Raw genomic sequence first — 23,042 nt, forward strand, 5'->3', positions numbered from 1 at the left:
GGTTAAACTATAGCTAATGCCTACGAAAAAAATTACTTTTTACTGCATCTAGTCAACATAATCTGTCGCCTTGTGAAACCTTGCGTTTTTTGTCGGTGCAATGATTTTATGGAGCAAACAGGAGGGTGTCCTTGTATCCAATTTTTCTTCCTCCCATGTACAGTGCCTAGGGTTCAAAGTAGCGTAGAAATTTAATAGTACTCGAAATTATATGACAGCTAATTGCATCGGAATCTTTCAATGCTTGAGGGAATCTTCATGTACATGCTTCCGTACGGAGTATACTGGAGTAGTCAGTTGTCATTTGTCGATGTGATCAAGGGATACTGGTGCTTATAGTAGAGATGGTACACTGGTAGTACCAAAGTTTGAGTGTTAGACTAGCTCCACTGATTTTTTTCCCCAAGAAACATAGTACAGAGATGTAGGCACTTGCAACAAAATCTTATCTATCTCTGAAAAATTAGACCTATATATAATTGATAAAATTATCACAAATATCTTGTTGTTAATGGATATGTCGTCTAACACTGAAAGCATAATTTTAGCCGTAAATACGAACCCCACGACAAGTTTAGGATTTCAACTACAAGAAAATCGTAAAAAAAATTAGTAAAACAAATCACAGTTGTAACACTAGTTTTACAGTAATCTTAAATACGTATGCAACGTTTTTGACAATTCAATTTCACGGAGAATTTGATTAAAAATTCCACCGTTCCAAACAGGGATTACGACGTATCGTATCAGATGCACGCAATCTTGTTTATTTATTTTTCTGTCACAAATTACATGATGTACTAGGACTTGAGCTTAGTCAATGAGTTGATGTGAAGAGTCGGTGATAATTAAGACCTTGTCTTCCATGACAACAGAGGATTACAGCTATCATGTCAACTAGTGACTTCTTTATTTAGTTATTGCTTGTATCAATAACTAAAAAAACAACTACGTACCATGCAAAATTGACTGAATCTCAAACAAAACATACTATTAAAAGAACGTGACAACCCAAAAACAATAAACCACACATAAACAGTAAACAATGGCAGCATGAAACAATAAATAAAGAAAAAGAAAATACGAACTTTTGGGAGGACAGGATTGCACAAATGACACTATCATCTTCCTAATTTCTCTCCTGGACTTGCTTGCAAAACAAGATCTTTTTTTTTCTTCTTCTCCATTGTCAGTTAGGCCTGGGTGGATAAGGCCTGAGGAGGAGAAGAAGATGGAAAGGGAGAGGCGCCACCGCTGCAGCATGGGTTGGTTAGGTGGCTTGCCATTGTCTCTCTTATAAAAAAAATCTTGGGATTAAAAATACTTGATTAATAATTTATAAATTAATAGTACGGCTTAATGCCAAGTTGTTTGTTGGGGTTGGATGGCCTCCACCTCTTGTGGCGATGGAATGGGTCAGGTCCGGGCCCACCGGGCAGTCACCTCCCAAAGTCCAAAAGCCTATTTGGGAGCCCATAGCTTCGCATGGAGGCTGACACCGACGCCATTGATGTTGCACACTCTTGCCCTCCACTGTAGCTAGGCAGCTAGGCATGTTGCAACTTTCAGTTTCACCTGAATTTCACTTTCGGGCGTGTATGATTGCTCCATGATTCTTTAAATCAGTCCAAATGGTTAATAAATAAGTTACAAGATTCTAAAATTCAAAACTGACTGTGGCTTATAACCAAAGCTCAAACAGACCGACCCAGAATTTATAGAATTCGTAGTTATATATACTAATGTCATAAATATGGTATAAACGAAGCATATAATTGCTCCTAAAATATGTAGAATTCACATAGGACCGAGCATAGAAGCACCTCTCATAGTCTCAGTCTCATGGAGGACAATGATGTGAACATCGGTGGATCCTAACAAAATTCAGTGTACTATGCTACACCTACATAAGATCCAACATGTGCTTTCCTTTTCCTTTTGCCTTGTGTTTACACTGTCCGTGCAACTAATAAGATGCAAAGAAAGCATGTAAGGAACCCTAGGATTAGGTAGGAACAGTACTGAATTGATTATGATAAACTAGCTCTTGACATGTAAGGTTGTTGCTTAGAGCAAATCATGGAGGAGCAAGAGCAGCCGCTGGTCCAATCCTCCATTACTGCTGCTACTACCTAGCAACAGAATGAGACGAAGGGAGGTGTGCTTGCCATGAGGCCTGCAGACACAGGGACCATCCAGACATCAATATGCAAAGTCAGGTGCTTTATGCTTAACACATTCTTTTCAACTCCAAAGCTCTTTGTTACCGTACGACATAAAAAGGAAGGACGTTAATTACCATGGCAAACATAGCCTAGAATAGTAGAATGTATGTACCGTTTATTGTGAAAATAATATTTTTACTACTCAGAAGTCAGAAGACGCATATGAGTCGGTATTTTTTTCGAAGACGAAAATGAATATGATAAGGCAGTTTCGGTCGGAACTCGAAATTTCCGGAGTTACAAAGGCCTATACCATTGTCCATATACTATAATAATAGCCCAGCTCAGTTCAAGTTAGCATCCTAGTTGATTGTATTTTGTGATGTATTGAGACTTGAAACAATAATTGGACTGACAAAGTTTGAAGCTCGGTTTAAGGGGTTTTTGTATTCCAATAAACTTTTGTTATCGTATCCGCGTTGGTTTGTATTCGCTCCATTTTCGGTTTCAATGATATTCGATACTTGTTTTCTTATCCGGGGTTTCGATTATGAAAAAAAAGACGGAAACGATAGAAAATAGTTTTCGTCCGTTTATGTATCCTTTTTATCCCTACTCACCATGCATCATGTTCTAAGAAAGTAGGGAAAGAAGGAAGGAAGGGGCAGCCAGCTGGAGGAAATAATCAAAGGGGTCATGTGTATCAGTTGACTCCGGCCAACCGTGTATCAAACAAGTGTGGAAAAGAAGTGATGTTATTTCGGTGGATTCAGACATGGATCCAAGTATCCAAACGTCGGAGTTCGGTAGTGTTTTGTTTTTTTCTTTCTATGGCTGCCGACAGTTTGTGTTTGATAGATCTACGTGACCATGCATGGGTGGTTTTCTGTTGAAATGTCATTACAAAGAATTGATTAGTGAGCTTCATTTGCATCACCATCAACTATCAATTAATGGCATATCATCTCACAAACATACTGGTATTGATGCCCCATTGCAAACGTTCTCCTACTTTCTTGTCCTGCTTGGCATGTAAAGAAAGAAAAACATGGTCCATGACTTGTGTTTTTCAGTAGTGAAGACAGGGACCATTGCATGCTACTGTACCAGTATATGAAAGTGTTTTTTTGGGTTCATAAACTCGTTAACAACAGGGCAGCATATCTTTGGGGTATAGACAATCTAAATTGAAGGAGCAAATTAAATTAATACTCCACTCGGTTACAAACAAGGTAATTAGTATCGAGATACAAATATAATCGTTTTGATATCGGGATATTAACATAGGATCAGAATACTATCGGATTTTAGAAAGTACATGTTTGTATATAAAATATGTAATACGTTGTATAAACTAAAGCATGTAGTATTGATTTTTGTAAATTTAATTGGTTTTTATGTAAATATGAGCATATTATTTACATTATTTCAAATCCACCTTATTTTAAATAATATTTGGTATGATCGTAGGATCGTAGAATTGGGATACTATCTAAGATTTCATAGGATAATGTAGAAATGAATAGTAAGATCAAGATATTATGAAAATTAAAATATACTGGAATCGGTATCATTTCAGCTTAGCAGTATCTTAGTATTGTAAGATACAAGGATAAGAATCGAGATACTGACAACCTTGATTACAAATATTTGACTTTTATAACAAGATCTAACTAAAGTTTTAAAATTCTAACTATCAATATTTTTCAAATGCTAAAACAAATTTGTCATGTTATGATGGTGCTTTGTAGGTAAATTTATGTAGGATTATATCAATTTTCTAAATTAAGTATTTGATAAATTATTAATTATTATAATTTTAAAAGATTGATCGAACCTTACGATATATATGAAATATTTACGATTAGAATAGTATTATTATGGGACAATTTCGTTTTTCATTATTATTGCGTGCTTTTTCCACCTTTTCTTTTTCAAAATGTGAGGTCCAAGGAGATAAATTTTGTTGAATTCACAAACTTCCTTCCCAATTCAACAAAACGAGCAGTTTGTGGAACATTGGTAGAAATCAGCTTTAGATCGGACGGTAAAAGAGGAACACCAATCCTCGCGATCCAGATCGGACGGTGGAGCGAAGCGCCCATATTCATCACTCGACCGTTGCTTCATCTCACAGCGCAAAGAAGGCGAGTGGGGCGCAAAAGAGGGAAAAGAAAAACAAAATCAGAAAAAGGCAAGCGCCGCCGCGGCCGCGGCGCGAACCACCACCAGATGGCGCCGCCGCCGCCGCCGCCGCCGGGGCGGCCGGCGTGGTCGATCACCGTGCGCCTGAGGCACCGCGGCTGGCTGGATCTCCGCGCCGCCGCGGAGAACGTCGTCCTCCCCGGGTGGGGCCGCGGCGGCGAGCGCCTCTCCCTCCTCGTCCGCCTCCGCCGCGGCCTCCGCCTCGCCGTCACCTCCCGGTGCGGCCGCGCACCGCCGGAGAAGAACCCGCGCGCCTGCAGGATCTTCCGCTTCCTCAGGAGCAAGCTGGCGCGCTTCCCCTCCATCTGGCGCCGCAAGAAGCCGCCGCCGCCGGCGCGCGCCACCGCCGCCTCTCAGGTGATCCAATAATCTCTCTTGGGTTTGGATCAAGTAGCGTTTCTAACTTACTTTAGTACCCCATTCTTGATTTGATTTCTTGTTTTTGATTTGGGTCTTTGCGTGTGTGTTAGCTATGGCGGAACCGAGCAACAATGGCGTGGCCGGCTCATGGCGGAAGGAGATGGCCGGCGAGGACGACGGCGACGGCGGCGCTGTACCTCGTCGCCGCGCTCGCCGTCGTGATGGCTTCCACCGCGGCGGTTCGAGCCATGGTACATTACCGAATCGTGCACTTCCGCTGCATTTTCTCTCAGAATTGGTGTGAATTGTGCATATGCTGTATCTTGCAGAATGGGTATGGGAGAGGATACTACGAACCGGTTGGTCACAGCAAGTCATGGAGATTCTTGGTTGCGAAGAAGATTGCCAGGTTGTTGGAGTTGGAGCCTCGCCTCTACGCGTGGCTCATGAAGATCAGCTTGAACCGGCTCCTCAACTGGTAGAAATTCGCTGGATCCATTCACCTAGTGGCTGGATCACATTGAATTGTGGAAAGAAATTCTCAGCTAGGAAGTAGGAAGGGTTGATGTTTACATGCAAACTAATTTAACTTAGGTTCATATGATTATATAATAAGCATACATTCAGGGACCAAACAAAGTGGTATTGTCATCTTCAGTGTCATCTGAGTTTCTGTTTTGCAGTGCGGACAATGAGAGTCAGGTAGTCAGCCGTGTGTTTTGCCTCTTCGGTACACCGTACACACAACCAAAAAATGAAGAAAAGAGCACAATCAGCCCGTGGGAATGGCTGAAATGCTAAGGTTCAGGCTTCGGAAGACTTTTCTTCAGTTTGCTTTGGAGAACCTTGCTGCTGTTCAGTAGTTCAATAGGTTAATGATGGGGTATCAAATAAACCTTCAATTTTAGTTCAAAATCCTAAAAGCCATAACTACTATCGATCTGCCATGATCAAAATCCCAAAAGGGCACGAGAGAACACTTGACCAAAAGAGGCATATGAAATACTCCCTCCGTTTCGTTTTATTTGACACCATTGACTTTTTAGCACATGTTTGACCGCTCGTCTTATTCAAAAAAAATTAAATAATTATTAATTTTTTTCCTATCATTTGATTCATTGTTAAATATGCTTTTAAGCATACGTATAGTTTTACATATTTCACAAAAGTTCTTGAATAAGACGAACGGTCAAACATGTGCTAAAAAGTCAACGATGTGAAATAAAACGAAACGGAGGGAGTATGTACATAGGAAGGGAGGCAACAATACACAGCTAGTTAACACATAGTAGCACGCAAATTTTGAAGACAAAAACACTGGAATCATTTCCCCCTAATAATCACTTAGGTAACAGATCGTAGCAGGCAATGTGGGCGAATGCTTAACATACTGTATCCCATTTCATTCTAACTTCACGAATCACACCCAATGACTCGAGTCACCTCTCACTTCAACACAAGATCTTACAATAAGACATGCTGCATTCCTGTTGCTTACCTGTTTAAACACTTTTTGAAAGGACATGATACCCATCCTCCATCATCCTGAAGTGATTATCCTGTGTAAAATGGCATATGAGAAACGAATCAATCTGCTGGGGAAAAGCAGACCACAACATTTGTAAAATGCTATATGTGATAATGACGTTTGGCATGCATTGCCACATTGATAGTGAATCAATTAAAGTTGCACATCAGCATAATATCTTTGTGCACTTTCTCACATAACATAAAAGAAGAACCCACAGGGCACATGCAATTTGGCCCAATAACATGGCCAGATAGAACCATCTTGGCATGATTTTAAGAAAAGAGAGAATGATATGGCATTATGGGTTGCAACTTAGCTGTTCAACATTACCTTGTCTAGCTTGTTCTTGATTGGTGTATCAACCACTATCTTTTGAACACAAAGCCTTCGGAGAACACGATGTTCAAGCATAACTTTATACTGAACATCACTGTTGTTCGGTGACACACTTGCTATTATCTTCTTCTCAATCCCCACCTCCTCTAGAGATCAGAAAACATAAGACAAAAAAGAAGAGAAGGGGTACAGAGTGAAAGTTGGGGTACTGATAGAGTGGACAACGAACCTCCAACGAAAGGTGAATGGAACATAAAATTGCTTTTGGAATGATCAGCATCAGGAATCTTGTTCCTCAAATGCAATGGAGTACTGAAATCAACACAGGGATATTCTCTGGCAATAGAATGAAAAGAGCCTCTTTAAAATACATAAAATAGATGGCAGCATAGAAAAGGAAGATATTTCAAGGACACATTTACTTACATCTTTTCCCTTTTTACACATTCAGTATGAGCATGAACCTTGAGCATTTCTCTTGAGGTTTCCTGAAGACAACCCAAGTTTGCAGGAACTTGTGTCGCTACTGATGTTTGCTTCTGCACTCCAGGAGGATTAGTCACTTCTGATCCATCAGAACAGGTTTCAGTTTCTCTCATCTCATTTCTGTGATCTGGATATGCTTGAGGTGTTTCTGTCAACATTTTTGTTTCTGGCTTCGAGAGCTTCTCAATTCTGTCTTCATTCTTGTCACTATTTTTTCTTGTTAACAGATCGGTCAGTTCAATATCTCCCTGAAAAGTGCCATTATCAGCAAGGCCATCCTCCCAAAATGAATTTAGTCTGGAATCCTGAAAATCAATACCAGGACTGAAACCTTGGAGTAATGAATCCTTGCCAGGCTGCTGAGCACATGACCTGTGTTGACCACCTACATTCTGTCTAACAGAACTCACAGATTTGTTTGGAAGAAACATGTCTGCATTTTGGTTCTTGGAGGTATCAAAATTATCTTCTTTCCGTTTGTCAACCTTCTCTGCCAAGAAAGTACTCATATCAATGTCACTCTGAAGACCCATGGAACAGTTTGGTTTTGAAAATTCAATTCTATCGCCAAATATATCTGAAACAGAACTCTGTAGGTGAATGTCATCATCAAAAATGGCATTGTCAGGTCTATGAAACACAGGAGAAACTTTTGAAGCTGGCCTCCTTTCAGGTGAACTTGACCCTGCAGTTTGATACGTGCTCATTTCTGATGCAGAATTGAAAGGCTTATCCTCATGCAACACAGTGCAACTTGATGGGTTACTTAATCCAGTTCGACCCTTCCGATGGGTAGTAGGAGAAGTAGAACCCCAATTGGAAAACTTCTCCTTAAGTGATAAACGACAACTTGGTTCTCGAGTTCTCTGTTTCTCTGTAGCCTTGTCTGACCAATATCCAGCTTCAAGATTATTCTGATCATCTGTTCTTTTGTGGTGCTCTTCCAGATTGTCGAATAGTGAAACTCCATCAAGATGTGCATCCATTTTTGGAATATCTAAGTTATCAAAGCTTATGTGGAAGTCATCCTTCTCATTCATTTTATTCTCTTCACATTTTACCGACAGTGATGGTTTCTTGCAGGATCCATCCTTCATTACTTTGAATTGACAAAATAAAACAAGATAAATGCTACATGCAGAAGCAGAACACCCTAGTTTACTGGAGAACACACTGATCATTAATGTAAAGGTTCTTTGTTGGAGAAAAGGAACAAAAGTAAAAGGCAAAAGTCACTGACCTGCAGCTGATGAGCATGATTCTTCGCTGTAAAGAATAGTTTGGGAAGGTCAGAACAACAAATCCCGCTAACTCTTTTATAACATTAGAACACACATTGATCCCACTAAGTTAAAAAGTTTAAGTTAATTCTCTTAATACCTCCGTGGACTTCTCCTTTTCTCTGAATCGTCTACCATATCGAAAGACCAAGCAGAAGGACCAAATGTGCTGTTTAAGTTGGATTTTTTCTTAATTGGTGGGTGCCTATCCAGAAAAATAGCAACATCAGACTTTTGAATGGATATAATTTGCAGTACTCACTACTATGCTCACCTTTCCCAGTCAAAAAGTACTGTATCGTTGCCATTGTCCATCATCGATTGATCAGAAAAGAGGTCATGTGTTGCTGTAATTCCTTCAACAAAAGTAAATTTAGAAGCATGGAATTCTAAATAGTCAGAAAAGTAAAAAAAGTATACAATGCAAACATTCCGCGAGGAAGACCCAGGGTCAAAATCGAGCGTTTTTCAATTGCACATTAAACATGCTAGATGACTGACATAGCTGATGAATTAATAACAGGTAAATCATAACGTAGAACCAAATCCTCCAGCTTGTCAAGCTACACAGGTAGCTGTTTCAGATAACCAATGTTCTCTTACTTCTCAAGAGCAGATAATGATAATACTTGGATCATCGTATTAGTCAATTATATATTCATAGCCAGGTTAGAAATCAATTTGCATAGTTTAGTAACAACAACATAAGATTACGGCTTGTGTATCGGCACATGGTTAACATAAACATAGATAATTCTAACCTGATGTCTCATATCTTGTGTTAGTTCTTGTTGAAGTTCTGCAAAAAAGAAAGATAATTATTATTTGGTCTATGAGAACTTATTAGTCTTTTCGAGAAAAAAAATAACTTATTAGTCAAACCCAAATATATGTGAACAAGCAACCTTTGTTCTGGAGAGTATCTATCTTTAAAACCATAATCACGTGTATCAAACTGTTCCACTATTGGAGTAGGAAAACGATCCTCTGAATTAAATGGTTCCATCTTCCACAATCTCTCAGAATTTTCATCAGTTAAATTGTCATCCAACCTACCATGCTTTGCTGTTAAGAGTAGAAAAGGTAGAAACGTGCATCATGGATGGTGCAATTAGGTTACACAACTCAAGTGGAAAAACTTAGTAATAAGATGGCACATCATTTACTTACATCGCCAACATTCTTCAGCTTTTGGTTCACAAAACATGTCTTCATCCTCAGGAAAGAATTTATTATTGTGGTTCTCAAATGAATGTGGAAAATAACAGTTAGACTGTTTGCTTCTTTCATAGCCTGATTCATCTAAAGGACAAGTCCTCTTTTCTGAAAATTTTCGCTCTTTCAGCACGTTGATATCATTTATTATAGAATCCTGCAAGAACGACTTGGAATGAGTGTTTACAATTTTAATTAGAAATAGCAGGTTCCATTAATACATCTAATTTGGTGAGAAAAAAATGTTATTACTCAACCAAGTAATCTAAATATCTAAGGGAGAACATATATCATACAAGCTGTACAAGGGAAACATTTTCTTAAATGGATTCTTTATTTCTTTATTGATAGAATAATAAGTTACAGAATTCTTCTGTAAGACTGTACATAATAATAGATGAAAAGAGTCACAAATTCTCAATGTAGGTAAGCTAGGTAACCAGTCCAACAAAGCCCCCGAAATTGCATTATCAATGTTTTATACCAACTGCTTTCATATTCTTTGTGCTTACCATGTTACTATATGTTAAGTATATCAATGCCAGTATATTGTAGGCCCATAAAAACTATTGTTAAGCATATCAATGCCCGTATAATTAAGGCCCATAAGAACTCTATATATTGCTATTATTCCTATGAGACAATCATACTGCTCAGATTTCCAAGGTTAGTAACATGGTATCAGCATTTAGATCTGATTTCAAAGACAGAATAATTTGGATCAGGACACCTTCCTGTCCTGTGCACTTCATTTTCTCCTCCTTAATGAAATGACAAGCAGCTCTCATGCCTCGTTCAAGAAAAAAAAAGACAGGATAAGAGTAAGGCAGCTGAAATTCTCACCAATTGCTTTGTCGCATCAAAGGGAATATACCTTCTAGCTTTCTTCTGTGTGTACCGCATGACCTTGGGAGGCAAAGGCAAAGTCCTACAAAATCAAAGTAATTAAAGATAGGGATGTATTGTGAAAAGTTCAGTCATGAACATGAACATTCATGTGCGAGGCAATGGAACCTTGTAGCTCTCTTGCTTATCTTAGCTATAGCCTATAGAAGCAAGGTGAGCAAACTGGATCATTTTGAACCCAAAACCTACCCTAACTGGACCAATCATTTGTTCTTGTAAGCTTCATGGACAGGTTTTTATTGGCACTGCTTGTCAATGAATTTGAATTCAGTAAAACAAACTAGATTCTCAAGATAAATTTGTTTACCGCAAGAGAAGTTTTCCATGAGGTAAGCAGAATAATGCAGAACATTCAAAAACTATTGTTCACCAAACTATGTTCACCTGGATACCTTATGATCCCCTGGATACTTTATTTTAGAGAACTATCAAACTATTGTTCACCAAGCAACATGCAAAAACTAACACAGATTGATTAGTAATATAAGTTTATCATTCAACCTTTTGGTGGATCTTGGTGATTGAGGAGGTGTTTCCATCTTGACATGGCCAAGGCCTGAAAAAGAAGCATAAAAATATGTCTAATGAACCATTTGTGTATACTATTATTGAAGGCAAAGGCAATGGACTCAATGATAATGACTTCATGACAGCCACACGTGCAACCAATTCAATAGCAAATTTCTAACAGAATCATGTTTACAATATCACAAGTTGCAAGAACTATATGTGACCAATAAAACCTGAATAAAACAAATCTTAATAGAATAATGTTGTTTCGGTGAAAATATCCTCAGCATGAATCAACAGTGCAAAGAAGTAAAATATCCCCACCAAATATACAAGCCAGCAAGATCAAAATTACATACAACAATAATAGATGAAATGATGATTATGCATTCAATGTTCTTGGAACATGCACCTTTAACAGAAAATGAAACATGAGCTTCACGGGCAGGTCGTGCAGTAGATTTATTATTTGGTCCCTCATCACTGACCAAATCAAAAAGTGAAATTTCTGCAAGGAAATGCAATAGTTCATTAAATCAAACTTCGAATAATATATAACAAGTGCATCAATCTCATTTATACAAGTTACGTGTTGATAAATTTTACTTTTACATCAATGTTTCATGCAAATAATTTTACCTTTGGTTGCAAGAAATATTTCCTGAACAGACTAAGCGTTCTCGTTAAGGCCAATACATGCCATCGATGATTGTTCCCCTTTTATGCCATATTTACAATGCACATACTTCTTCCGTTTCATAATGTAAGACATTCTAGCATTGCCCACATTCATATAGATGTTAATGAATCTAGACACACATATATATTTAGATTCATTAACATCTATATGGATATGGGCAATGCTAGAAGAACTTACATTATGAAATGGAGGGAGTACTTCCCATTTTTTTAAAGCATATTTGCAATTCATATACTTGAACAAGTAGCTCTATTATAAATAACCGGTTGATAGTAGGGAAGGAAAATACCATTATTGAGTTCCACATTTGGATTTTGTTTCTTGACACTGTTGCTTTTTGGTGGGGGTATTTTGCAACCAAGCGGTTCCTTGTATGGGTTAGCAGAAGCTGCACCATCTTGATGGTCAGAGGATGATGACAATCTGCCAACGCACAAGATGACATCTCACAAAAGTACAAAACTAGATCGATTAACCAGGTGTGCACTTATCATACTGCATGGAGATACTGACCTTGGCTGAGAATCTGCACAGTAGCAACAAATCAGTACATGAATTACTGAATTTTATCTAAAATGCACATTACATGCTTCAGAAATAATATCATATCTCATTCTTCTTTAGGTAGCTGCGCATTCAAGAGAGAAACATTAAAAAAATAGAACTACTGAAGTTCTGAACTTTGTGGATGGATATGACCATGTCAATGTTAGTATATTGAAATACCATGTCATAAAACAAAACAAGAACGTTGTGATGAATTCCTTTGAATCATATAAAGAAGGTTGAACCCTTACATGGTTCCTTCAGATTGCTGCACGCAGAAGTGATCTTCTTTAGTCCCTCTATAGGAGAAGCACTTAAAAGAGTGCAATCCAGTGGTGGAACAACATTATCTACAGCTGAGATAACAGTAACAACAATTAATGTAACATACAACTGGAGGATAAAAGGACATGCATTCAGTTTTAGGATAAAACCATGCTACACTAATGAAAAGAGACTACTCCACAAAAGCCCACTCTAACCAAAACAAAATGCACAGAAAGTGCACGATACAGTCCATCTGTCAAATTAATTCTGATGATGGTTTTATGTCTTGGGTTTCCAGGAAACCATCACCAATTGTCATAAGTTAGTACAACAGCAATGTGTTCTAAGTTTTTTCTTCTTCAGACAACTATGTTTCAAATTGTAATCTTGCAGAAAAATCACAATCATTATTTGTCTGCCCCAGATTTTCCAAAGCTCTTAACCTTCCGTTACACTTGAACAAGAGTGCCATTGGTCAACCTACCTGATAAAAACATATCCAGAAAGTGCCCCGGAAGAACAGGAAATATAAGGTGCAGAAAATGCATGTAGAACAAGTTCACTACTACCAGTATAACACCGCAAAACATATAGAGAAACTCACTTTCAGGGCCACTGCTATGACTAATTGGGGTTGCCAGATTGTTCAGGTTTATAACATCAAGCGATCGAGGAGCCTGATCATGATAAGCTTGACTGCCAGTGCCTGATACATCAACCTGGCTCTGTACTCCTGGACTCTGCTGTTGCCTTTTCTTTTGCTCAAAGTACTGCCTCTGCCTACGGAGCATTGTTCAAGAGTAGCACAAATTGTTCTATCAACATAAGGATGTTAACTAGCAGAACAACATAACTTGATGGCGCCATCGAAACTAAGTTACCTGCTCTGCGTTGATTTCCTGGACTGCTCCCAATTCAGGAACAAACATGCATAACACAGACGCCCAAACGTGACCAAATGTTAGTTTGTCACGACAAATAGTGCTAAATGCAGCGATTGCTCTGATGATTTACACGCCAACCGTTTCACTGTTTCAGTAAAAAATGATGGAAACCAAGCCCAAACTAATTGCGAGGAAGCACAACAGAGAGAGATGGAGGGAGGGAGATCTGGGGTACTCACGGCATACACCTTCCTCCGCGAACCACCCATCCATTGCAGCATAGTGAACAAACGACGAGCAATCTAACCTCGCGGCTGCGAAATGGGCACGATGAGTGTAAGCGCGTGAAGTTTCAGGAAGAGGTGGGTGAAGCCGCGGGCCGCGGTCCACGCACCGACGAGATGAGAGAGCGCCGCGGCGGCTCCCGAAGCTGCGGAGAAGGGGACGGCAGCGGCGGGAGGGGTTAGAGGTGACGGGGAGGCCGCGGCGACTGGCGACGCGCGCGGATTCCGCGGCAATTCCGGTGGCCGCCGCCCGCCGAGGTGCTGGAGCTCGAGCTCCCCGCGGATCGAGAAGCTACGGCGGCCTCGATCGGTGGAGGCGGAGGCGGAGGCGGTGGAGGAGGTGGAGGCGATGGATTGCTTGGAAATTGGAATTCGAAATTAGGAGAAGCGGAGACGACGGCGACGCGCAAATTGAAATTCGAAATTGGATTCGCAAATTTTTTTTCTCCAAACGACGGTGACGCGCTACACTGGGGCGCCCTGTTTGGGGAACGAAATGAGCAAATCACAGAAGAGGAGACGCTGGGCTGCTGGGCCGTGGAGTATTTGGGCCTCCTCCTGTACTGGGCCCCAAACCATCCAAAAATCCGATCTGCGAAGCCTATATTATACTACCATATATAGGGTGTGTTTATAATAATTTGGTTGGCGCAAAGAAAACTTTTGGGTATCACGTTGGATGTTTAACTCGATATTGGAAGAGATTTTCGGACACAAATGAAAAAACTAATTTCATAACTCGACTGAAAACCGTGAGACGAATCTTTTGAGCCTAATTAAGCCGTCATTAACACATGTGGGTTACTGCAGCACTTATGGCTAATCATGGACTAATTAGTCTCAAAAGATTTCGTCTCGCGATTTCTCTGCAAACTGTGCAATTAGTTTTTATTTTTATCTATATTTAATGCTTCACACATATGTTCAAAGATTTAATGTGACGTTTTTAGAGAAAAAAATTGGGGAACTAAACCAGGCCATACATTCCTCCGATTTGCCTGATACTCTGCTGCTTTGTCAGTTTGCAACAATTTTGTAGAAAGCAGTTTGGATTCTCGCAAAATCAAAATCAGTTTAATTCCCGTTTGTCATGAACAATCAGATTGACATGGCCATTTTGCTATCTTGATACCAAAGGGAATCATCTATGGAGTACTGACTGTCTGTGCTGCAGGCTGAGTGAAGCAGCCGTAGTAGATGTCGGAGACCTTCTTCAGGTCGGCGGCGCTCGCCGTCCACACGTGCCCCGGCGACGCCTCCGGGAGGCCGTCGCCGGCCGCCTCCTCGCACCTCTCCTCCACCTGCGCCGCCTCCCGGAGCTTCCCCTCCCTCCACAGGCTCTTCACCAGCAGCGCCTTGGTGGGCGCGTCGGGGGCGACCCCGGCGCCACGCATTTCGTCGAACAGCTTCAGCGCGAGCGCGGCGCGCTCCTTCTTGCAGTAGGCCTTGATCAGCACGCTGTACATGTACCCGTCGGGCTGCAGCTCGCACTGCCGCACCAGCCCGAGCAGCCGGTGCACGCCCTTGAGCTCGCCGGCGCCGGCGAGGTGCTCCATCAGGCCGGAGAACGTCTGCAGGTCGGGGAGGACGCCGCGCGACATCATCTCCTCGAGGAGCTCCATGGCGTCCGCCGCTCTCCGGCATTTAGCCAGCGTCCGCAGCAGCGACGAGCACAAGAGCGCCAGGTTGGGCCTCGACACGGCGCCGCAGATGGAGTCGGCTTCCCGGAACACCCTGATCGCCGCGTCGGCCTTCTTGGAGAGGCCGTAGAAGTCGACGACCAGCCGCACGGTGGCGAACGGGAGGACGATGCCGTCGGCCCGCACCTTGCCCAGCAGGCGTTCCACCAGCTCGACGTGGCCGGCGCGGGCGAGGATGGCGACCATCCTCGCCACCGTGTGCCGGTCGTGCGCGTAGCCGCCGGGGCGGCACGCCACCCAGCAGAAGAACTCCCACGCCATCTCCGCCTTCTTGAACGCGCGCAGCAGCTTGCACACCAGCCGCGGCGTCCACACGATCCCGGCGGCCTCCAGCTCGGCCACCTCCCTCGGCTCCCACCCTTCCAGCGCCCTCGCGAGCTCGCGCGGGTCCAGCCATGGCTTCAGTGTCGCTCTGCCTCTGCCCTTGTCACGACCGTCCACGCCATCGTCGTCGTCGCCCTCCTCCTCCTCGTCGTCGCTATCTCCCTCGCCGTCGACGTCGTCCACGGCGTAACCGATTCTTTCGTTGGGTGAAAGCTCCTCGACGAAATCCTCCGTGCCCTCCGCGTGTCCCGCTTCCCTCATGGCGGCGATGGCGGCGCGCATTTGCGGACCGGGCATGACGCCGTCGACGGCGACCATCTCGCGGACGAGCCACCGGAGCTGGTCGAACTTCCCCGCCGACGCGAGCGCCTCGGCGAGCACGTTGTACTGCCGGGTGGTCCGCCGCGCGCGCAGCGACGGGAGGAGGCGGAACACCTCGACCGCCTGGTCCACGAACCCCGCGGAGGCGAGGTGCTCGATGACGACGGTGTAGGTGCGGGCGTTCGGGAGCGCGCCCTCGCGGACCATGGCGCGGAAGGCCCCCACGGCGGCGGCATGGTCGGCCGCGCGGACGTGGAGCCCCATGAGGAGGTTGTGCGCCTCGGCGGGGCGGTGCGGCTTGGCCGGGACGGAGGCGAAGGCGTCGAGCGCGGAGGCGTGGTCGCCCGCGGCGGCGAGGAGGCGGAGGCGCGCGAGAGGCGGCGGGGGCAAGGGGAATGAGGCGAGGTGGGAGCGGAGGTCGGGGAGCGCGGCGAAGGCGGCGAGGCGGGACGCGAGGGCCTGGAAGAGTGGGAGCGGCTGGGGCGGCGGGAGGGCGCGGAAGACGGAGATCGCCGACGCCGGCGTCGGGGCGGCGCGGATGGCGTGGAGCGCGACGACGGGGTCGTCGGGTGGCGGTGGCGGCGGCGGGGAGGAAGGGGAGCGGAGGCGGAGGCGGAGCGAGTCGATGAGGCGGGCGCGGCGGAGGTAGAGGGCCACGCGGGCGGCGGAGGGGGGCGGGCGGGACATCGCCGGCGAGCGTGTTCAGGCAGACGAGAGAGCGTGGCGGCGGCGAGGGACGTGGACACTGACCTTGTCAAGGAGGATTTTTAGACTTTTAGGCATCAGAGCGTCTCATGCAAAAGAAGAACAAACACAGATGGTTCAGAATTAATTTGTGGACACTTCAAGAAGTTTAAATTTATAAATGATTATGGGCAGTTCAATTCGTTTATGATGCATAAACTTTACTCCTAAATTTAGACCGATTATGACTTATGAGTAGTCTTCGGTTTACCTAAAGCTAAGGTTTGTCTGAAACTCTGAATACATTTCCTGACGCAACTGGTAGTTCAATGCTTTCACTGACAGAATAACAGAACAAAACTCCGTTTCCACTCCTGCTCTCCATTGGTAACTGAATGGATCAGGAATGAATGAATGATGATAGTTTTAACCATACAAGATGATTCAGCTAAAACTGACAATCACCTTAGCTGAAATGCTGAATCGTGTATATTAAACCAAAGGCTGCTCGCTGAACAAAGCTCAAATGCCATCTGAACAAAGCTCATTTACACCAGGAACAAACATCACCCATGTCTGGGAGTGACCATAGTTCAGAATTTGACCATGTCTGGGAGTGGCTTTGCATTACCATCGACAGCAAAATGGCTGAAATAATTACTGTATAGCATGCAAGCATAAATTTCCTAATGTCATCCTACAACTGTCTAGAAGAACAAATTTGTCTTCAATGGTGTTCGTCTTCAACTGTGGAGGGTCATGAAATGATAAGCTGGTTTGAGCACCATGCCGTTCCTTCATCCCACAGCTTCTTATGGTACATAAACCGCGGGGCTGTAATTTCAAGCAGAACAAGCAGATAACAGTCCATGAGAAATTTAAAATGGCTTAACCATGAAAGAAACAAGCAGCATGGACACGATAAAACTAAAGGAAATGTAGAGTGATTATCCAGAAAGAGCAGAAAAACCAAGCTAAATAACTCACCGTGCAATTCTCATCTCGAACCTGATCTGCCCCTCTTCCTCTTTCCGGTTGATCTTGTTTGAACTGTCCTGTCTGCCTGTGTGCGGCGAGTCCGTGATCGAGATCGCTTCTCAGAACCGAGGCCAGACTCAGTTTCCTGATCAGGCGCCATGGAATGATGTATATCTTCCTCTTTATCCCTCTGTTGCTCTGCCTCTGGTTCAGCTGCAGTTGTTGCAGCCCTCGATGAGCATGGAACCAGATCCACAATGTCGCAAAGTGATGATCCACCAAGTTCCCCAATAACTTCTACACATGTTCTGGTGACTTGGTCAACAAAAGCACGGCATTTGCCTCTAGAGCAACCTTTTTGAGAAGCTGCCTCCTTCGCAAGGACAGTGAGTTTGTCGGTCTGGGGCAAACGATGGGAATTTCAGAGATATATCAAAGTATCCTTACTATGATAAAAGAAGCTGCTGGTGGTGGCGAGTCTATCATCCAACCATCATCACCATAGATACATGCATACGTGTTCTTGTTAGTTGAAAAATCTTCACAAAATAATTATGTAATCCGTGCATGCGGTTTGCAATAGAATTATTTAGTGATTCATGTTCAATTGAAAATTATATGCAGCTTTTGAAGTTCAGAATTTATGATATACTTGTTCTAGATCAATGCAACGCATGGGTATTTGGCTAGTAAATATCAAAAGAAGGTAACCTGAATGAAGCTCACACGATCACACCTGCATGGTAGTAGCATGATTTATTTTACAAGTAGGATGTCTTACCACTGAGTGGATCAAATGAGCCCTGGGGGTGTAACGAAGCTGAGAAGCACGAAAAGGATCTTCAGAATCAGAAATTGCACTCCCACCAGATGCCCCACCCTTGTGACCATTACTTATCCTCTTCGGTGTGCACAGGCGAATACGTGTTGATCTTCTGTACCACCGCAAATAATCCATATAACTGCTGTGGTCATATGGCCGGTCTTCCATGACAACATCTTGCTCCTTTGCTTCCCACATATCCACAAAAGACTTGTGCTTCTGTGCCCAGTCATTATGAACCCTTCCACGACGGCACCTGCAAAACATTAGAAAATTTTATGATTCGGCTACCTGTAGATGATTCTATAATTTACCAGGACACACAGTCATGTACAAGAAATAATAAGAATAAAAACAGCAAAGTTCTGTTTTGAAGATACCAGTGAAGCTCCGCACTAGTGTCCCGCAATGGAGGTGGGCACACCTGATGGAGGCCAAATTGGCGCATCACTCTCTCAGGCATGTAGATCTCCACCATAAAGAAGTAAAGTAGAGGTGCTCGGGTTAGCCACAAATGAGAATCCTGGGTACAAATAGGGGCTAGCTGTAGTTCCTTCATCCGTTCCTCCCTATATGGGCACCAAACAACCTGGTCATCCGTTAGCAAGTCAAACTCATTCGTGAAGTGCTCATAGCAACGTGCGGGAGCTGCTCGACGGGCGCACACCCCCACAACCCATCGTAAACCAACTGTGGGTCTATCCCTCTCATCCTCTAGCTCCTCCACATTTGGGTATTTTAGCTTCACCAGGTCTGGCCTGCCAATTGGAAAATGCTCCCATGACCAAAATTGAAGGAGCAAAAGACAACCAGTCAGATTACTTCCATCTGACTGCCTCCTGCAAGCATCACACATTGCCCTGTAGAGATATGCCAGAGTAGCGGAACCCCAACTGTATGAACCAATATTCTCAAGATCAGCAATCAGTGGAAAGGGATAGAAGGTATACAAATCACCAGAGGCATCAGGAAACAGCAGACCACTAATCAGGCTAAGGATGTATGCCCTGGCATGCTGCTTGATGGTCTCCTCGTCAGCATCTTCTGGACAATTGTTGAACTCAGCTCTGACCCATGAAACCCTCAATCCAGGACGTGGCCTATCCGGCGGAGGAGCCTTCCCAAGGTATCGCTCAACCAATTCATTCTGGGGCTCTGTTGGGTTTACAGTGACAGCATGGCCAGCGATTGGCAATCCAAGAATCATTGCAACATCCTGTAGTGTGATTGTGATCTCACCACAAGGCATGTGAAAAGTGTGAGTTTCAGGTCTCCACCTATCAACTAGTGCAGAGACGAGTGCCCGATCAATGGAGGGCAGACCAGCCCTACAAATGTTTGCCAGTCCCATCAGGCCAGCGGGCCTAAGGTAACGCTCATACCTCCTGTCAAAGCGAAGAGGTTCACGGGTACGAGGGTTGAGCTCAGTCAAATGCTGTACCAAACATTGGAAATTGCAAATCAACGGTTTGTTACACGACAAAAGATTGTAATATAAATGCTATAGGTACTCTTTGATCTACCTGGCCTGATGCTAAAGCACGAGCCCGATGATCAGCATCATACTGCCCAATTAAATCATAGGAAGTGGTATCAACTGCTTCTGAAGCTCCATTCTGATCTGGACAACCATCATCAGAGAAGGTCCTGGTGCTCTTTCTTGGTTTTCGTTGCCGTGTGTTCTGAGGATGTCCATTTAGTGGACTAACATTCACCGTTGAAGGGATAACAAACGACATGTCCTGTTCTGGATTCTGCGGTTGGCCATTTTGACGTTGTGCATAAAGCGGTTTGATAGCCATTAGTGCTCTCTCTGAGGATATGCCCTCTGTCAAGGAACAAATTTCTGCTTGAACAAAAATCTCTAGGCAGTTCCACTCAGTCCCATTGAAAACAGCTTTCACATAGCTACTCCACGACATGTCATCATCGATAGGCACCATGATGAAGTGCCGATGAGCACCACCACCAACGTTCAACCTTCCCTGCGCACGAATGCTGAGCATCGTAGGCACCCACCCGAGCTTCTTGTACACGGCATCAATCAGTTCATCGAATGCAGGCTTCGCCTTGAACCATAAACCCTCCTCGGCGAGGTTGCCAAACTCCACCCCGTTTGGACCCTTCACCAGCTCCCCGCCACTGTAAACTCGCACAAATCTGTCCATCTCTGCAGCCAAACATGAATGCACCCCAATTCAAGATCAGCTCAAAGCCTCAAATCCAGTTTCAGTAATCTATAGCATGAACAATGAGTCCATGATGTATGAGGAGCATACGAACAAGTTCTTGTTAAACGAATACGAAGCACTTAGATAACAAAATCAACCCAAGTTATCCACTCAACTGAGGTACCATACCAACCAGAGAAAACCCAAGAAATGCTCTTACAAGTAGTGTCCTAGGAACTGCAACATGTCAATTCTCAAATGCTCAAACCTAGTTTTAAACCCACTCCACACCATTCGCAATGAAAAAAAAAGGGTAATATAGTGACCAACGCAAGCTACACCATGCGAGTGACAAACAGCTTAGCTAAAATTTCCTCTCGATGCTCACTGGCGGCGCGGGGGGGCATCACCTATACTGAACTGGTGGAACAAAGGTAGATGAACTGTTCATCCAAATGGATCTTATCTCCGCGACCGCGAGCGGTGACGGAGGCTTCGGGAGGGGAGGAGAGGAACGGGAGTGCGGCGGGGCTTACCTTACCGCGGCGGTGGCGGCGCCGAAAGAATCCGCGGCGGCAGCGGCGTCGCGGGGTGGCGCGGCGGCGAGTGGGGAACGCGGCTTTCTTTTTTTTCACCTGGTTTTTGTTTGGGGGAAGAGACGGAGTCGTGGTTAGCGTTTTTTTCCTCTTTCCGACTTTCGTTCGGCGCACGCAGACGCAGGGAGCGCTTGCTTACCTAGCGTTCCGTATCCACGCTGGGCTGCTCAGCGTTTTGACAGATGGAAAAGACATCACTTGAGTTGAGTGTACGACAATATTGCTACGAAGCAGTAGAAATAATATAACACATCCAATACAACAAATCTGGATAGGCATTTATGTAGATTCGTTGTACTAGAAGACCCTCCTAGGGGGTTATATTCCCTCTTAGGCTACAAAAATTCCCAAATGATCGAGTATCATTTTCGTAAAAAAAAGTATTTTCATTTTCAACTGCTCTTGATTTTTGTCATTTTTTTTCCATTTCTATCGGTGCAAGTGGTTAGTAAATAATTAAATTGTCAAATATAAGAAATTCATGACCAATCCATAACCACTTATGTAGAAATGATATTGTTTTTGTCTGTTTTCATTTCCTTTTGGTTGATTAATGCATGATCATTGGTTGATTAATGCATGATCATTCATGTCATACTTTCAAACAAAAATTCAAAAACTTTTTATCAGCTATTTTTTAAAAAAACACAGTGCAGATGATATTTTATTTAACTTTATAATAGGGTCCTTTTACGGTGCCCCCACTAGAGAAGGTAGTAGTGTAGTAGAAATCAAATCTAACCATTGATTGTAATGGGTAGTTTAGACTTTTATAACATTAACGGGAAAGGGCATTTTAGCCTATTTCGGTGCTCCCGCGAGGTCAACACAGGGCCAGGTTCGATCCGCCCAAGTCGCGTTCTGCGCCCTTCCTCTCCTGAGACTCTACGCTAGGCAGCCGCCGCCCGCCGCCCGTCGCCGTGCCGCCCCATCTCGCGCCCGACGTCCTGCTTCTCGTCGTTCCGCCTCGCAGCTCGCGTGAATCGGCAAATCTACTGGATGAATCTGTACCTCCCAAATGGATAACCGACAATTGACAAGTTTGGATTTGTATCTATGTACTTCACTAACATATGCTGATAGCCTGATATGCATCTGTTCACTGATATGTACTTCTATATTACTATTACATTCTTCTCTTTAGTTAAAATTAAAATGATATATTTCTATATACATTTTCTGTTGAGTGGATTAATATTGTTACTCTACTTGTTAAGATTATGGATTTTTCATCAGAACAGAACTACAGTCCACTAGTTCAGTGATTTGTAAATTATAAATCCACTGACAGCAATTACAAAATTAGTCTGAGTTGGATGCAATCTCCATATACAGCAGCATCATTACTTGACTGTACGATATTTATGTGTGCACTAAAAGTCTAAAACTGTGATAAACTAATGATTGGATCATCTCATCTGAAAAATGGACTACTACTTAATGACACTGATGCGGTTATCAGCACATATGCTCATCAACGGGCGGGCAGAGTGAGGGTTGAGACCTCAGAGTTTAGACAACTGCAGGTTGTGCTTCCTTAGTTGGTGTCCGCATTGCCAACGTGGAGACCATGCCACGCTCCTCGTCGCACTGCTCGTACTCGTCCCAAACGGCGTCAAGTGATCCGGCGAGAAGTGTTGATGCCCATACATGCACTTGAATCAGCAACTAATTAATCGATGTTCGGCACGCATATGACAGACGCCCAGCAACCAGGCGATGAATTGGCAGCCGGCGCGCGCGGCTCAGTCTAATATGGGACATCCCCGT

The 23,042-nt window shown here is 43.6% G+C and overlaps 4 protein-coding genes across 17 annotated transcripts; 1 reads left to right on the plus strand and 3 right to left on the minus strand.

Moving 5' to 3' along the window:
- The first annotated feature begins 4,007 nt into the window (after window positions 1–4,007).
- Window positions 4,008–5,271, plus strand: LOC127760842 (uncharacterized). The gene is made up of 3 exons (XM_052285162.1): window positions 4,008–4,727; window positions 4,841–4,981; window positions 5,060–5,271. Exons 1-3 carry the CDS (start codon window positions 4,398–4,400, stop codon window positions 5,210–5,212), a joined length of 624 nt encoding a protein of 207 aa, XP_052141122.1. The 5' UTR covers window positions 4,008–4,397; the 3' UTR covers window positions 5,213–5,271.
- Window positions 5,272–5,435: 164 nt separating this feature from the next.
- Window positions 5,436–14,125, minus strand: LOC127760837 (uncharacterized). Of its 13 annotated transcripts, none has more exons than XM_052285144.1 (21): window positions 13,786–14,125; window positions 13,631–13,705; window positions 13,389–13,411; window positions 13,112–13,287; window positions 12,492–12,596; window positions 12,208–12,220; window positions 11,984–12,117; window positions 11,407–11,502; window positions 10,986–11,040; window positions 10,422–10,506; window positions 9,534–9,735; window positions 9,269–9,428; window positions 9,125–9,162; window positions 8,638–8,719; window positions 8,464–8,568; window positions 8,324–8,349; window positions 7,024–8,182; window positions 6,827–6,933; window positions 6,592–6,743; window positions 6,229–6,289; window positions 5,436–5,582 (listed from the first exon to the last, which is right to left on the minus strand). In XM_052285144.1, the coding sequence occupies exons 2-20, from the start codon at window positions 13,670–13,672 to the stop codon at window positions 6,233–6,235; spliced, it is 2,817 nt and encodes a 938-aa protein (XP_052141104.1). In that variant the 5' UTR covers window positions 13,673–13,705; window positions 13,786–14,125; the 3' UTR covers window positions 5,436–5,582; window positions 6,229–6,232. The 13 variants fall into 13 exon arrangements, with proteins under 13 accessions (XP_052141104.1, XP_052141103.1, XP_052141106.1 ...); XM_052285143.1 differs by having other exon boundaries at window positions 5,438–5,579; XM_052285146.1 differs by lacking the exon at window positions 5,436–5,582 and having other exon boundaries at window positions 5,936–6,289; window positions 13,389–13,406.
- A 494-nt stretch (window positions 14,126–14,619) lies between these two features.
- On the minus strand, window positions 14,620–16,819 carry LOC127769932 (pentatricopeptide repeat-containing protein At5g66631). Its single transcript, XM_052295595.1, has one exon. The coding sequence runs from the start codon at window positions 16,705–16,707 to the stop codon at window positions 14,821–14,823; it is 1,887 nt and encodes a 628-aa protein (XP_052151555.1). The 5' UTR covers window positions 16,708–16,819; the 3' UTR covers window positions 14,620–14,820.
- Window positions 16,820–17,061: 242 nt separating this feature from the next.
- On the minus strand, window positions 17,062–21,346 carry LOC127761075 (uncharacterized). 2 transcript variants are annotated; one of them, XM_052285296.1, is made up of 6 exons: window positions 21,213–21,346; window positions 20,029–20,675; window positions 18,886–19,940; window positions 18,464–18,761; window positions 17,692–18,082; window positions 17,062–17,538 (listed from the first exon to the last, which is right to left on the minus strand). In XM_052285296.1, exons 2-5 carry the CDS (start codon window positions 20,671–20,673, stop codon window positions 17,702–17,704), a joined length of 2,379 nt encoding a protein of 792 aa, XP_052141256.1. In that variant the 5' UTR covers window positions 20,674–20,675; window positions 21,213–21,346; the 3' UTR covers window positions 17,062–17,538; window positions 17,692–17,701. The 2 variants fall into 2 exon arrangements, with proteins under 2 accessions (XP_052141256.1, XP_052141262.1); XM_052285302.1 differs by lacking the exon at window positions 21,213–21,346 and adding an exon at window positions 21,087–21,162.
- Between the last annotated feature and the right edge of the window lie 1,696 nt (window positions 21,347–23,042).

This window comes from Oryza glaberrima, chromosome 1 (genome assembly GCF_000147395.1).
Source record: "Oryza glaberrima chromosome 1, OglaRS2, whole genome shotgun sequence".
Lineage (NCBI taxonomy): Eukaryota > Viridiplantae > Streptophyta > Magnoliopsida > Poales > Poaceae > Oryza > Oryza glaberrima.

What these genes read in the sequence shown, in the direction of transcription:
- LOC127761075 (XM_052285296.1), bottom strand. Translation starts at nt 20,673, where the DNA reads ATGGACAGATTTGTGCGAGTTTACAGTGGCGGGGAGCTGGTGAAGGGT. An exon ending in ACTAGTGCGGAGCTTCACTG is followed by an intron (nt 18,762 to 18,885) that starts GTATCTTCAAAA and finishes AATGTTTTGCAG; the next exon opens with GTGCCGTCGTGGAAGGGTTC. An exon ending in CTCATTTGATCCACTCAGTG is followed by an intron (nt 18,083 to 18,463) that starts GTAAGACATCCT and finishes CGTTTGCCCCAG; the next exon opens with ACCGACAAACTCACTGTCCT.
- LOC127760842 (XM_052285162.1), top strand. Translation starts at nt 4,398, where the DNA reads ATGGCGCCGCCGCCGCCGCCGCCGCCGGGGCGGCCGGCGTGGTCGATC. An exon ending in GCGCCACCGCCGCCTCTCAG is followed by an intron (nt 4,728 to 4,840) that starts GTGATCCAATAA and finishes CGTGTGTGTTAG; the next exon opens with CTATGGCGGAACCGAGCAAC. An exon ending in CCGCGGCGGTTCGAGCCATG is followed by an intron (nt 4,982 to 5,059) that starts GTACATTACCGA and finishes TGTATCTTGCAG; the next exon opens with AATGGGTATGGGAGAGGATA.
- LOC127760837 (XM_052285144.1), bottom strand. Translation starts at nt 13,672, where the DNA reads ATGCTGCAATGGATGGGTGGTTCGCGGAGGAAGGTGTATGCC. An exon ending in TCACCAAGATCCACCAAAAG is followed by an intron (nt 10,507 to 10,985) that starts GTTGAATGATAA and finishes TTGATTTTGTAG; the next exon opens with GACTTTGCCTTTGCCTCCCA. An exon ending in TCAAGAACAAGCTAGACAAG is followed by an intron (nt 6,290 to 6,591) that starts GTAATGTTGAAC and finishes CATTTTACACAG; the next exon opens with GATAATCACTTCAGGATGAT.
- LOC127769932 (XM_052295595.1), bottom strand. Translation starts at nt 16,707, where the DNA reads ATGTCCCGCCCGCCCCCCTCCGCCGCCCGCGTGGCCCTCTACCTCCGC.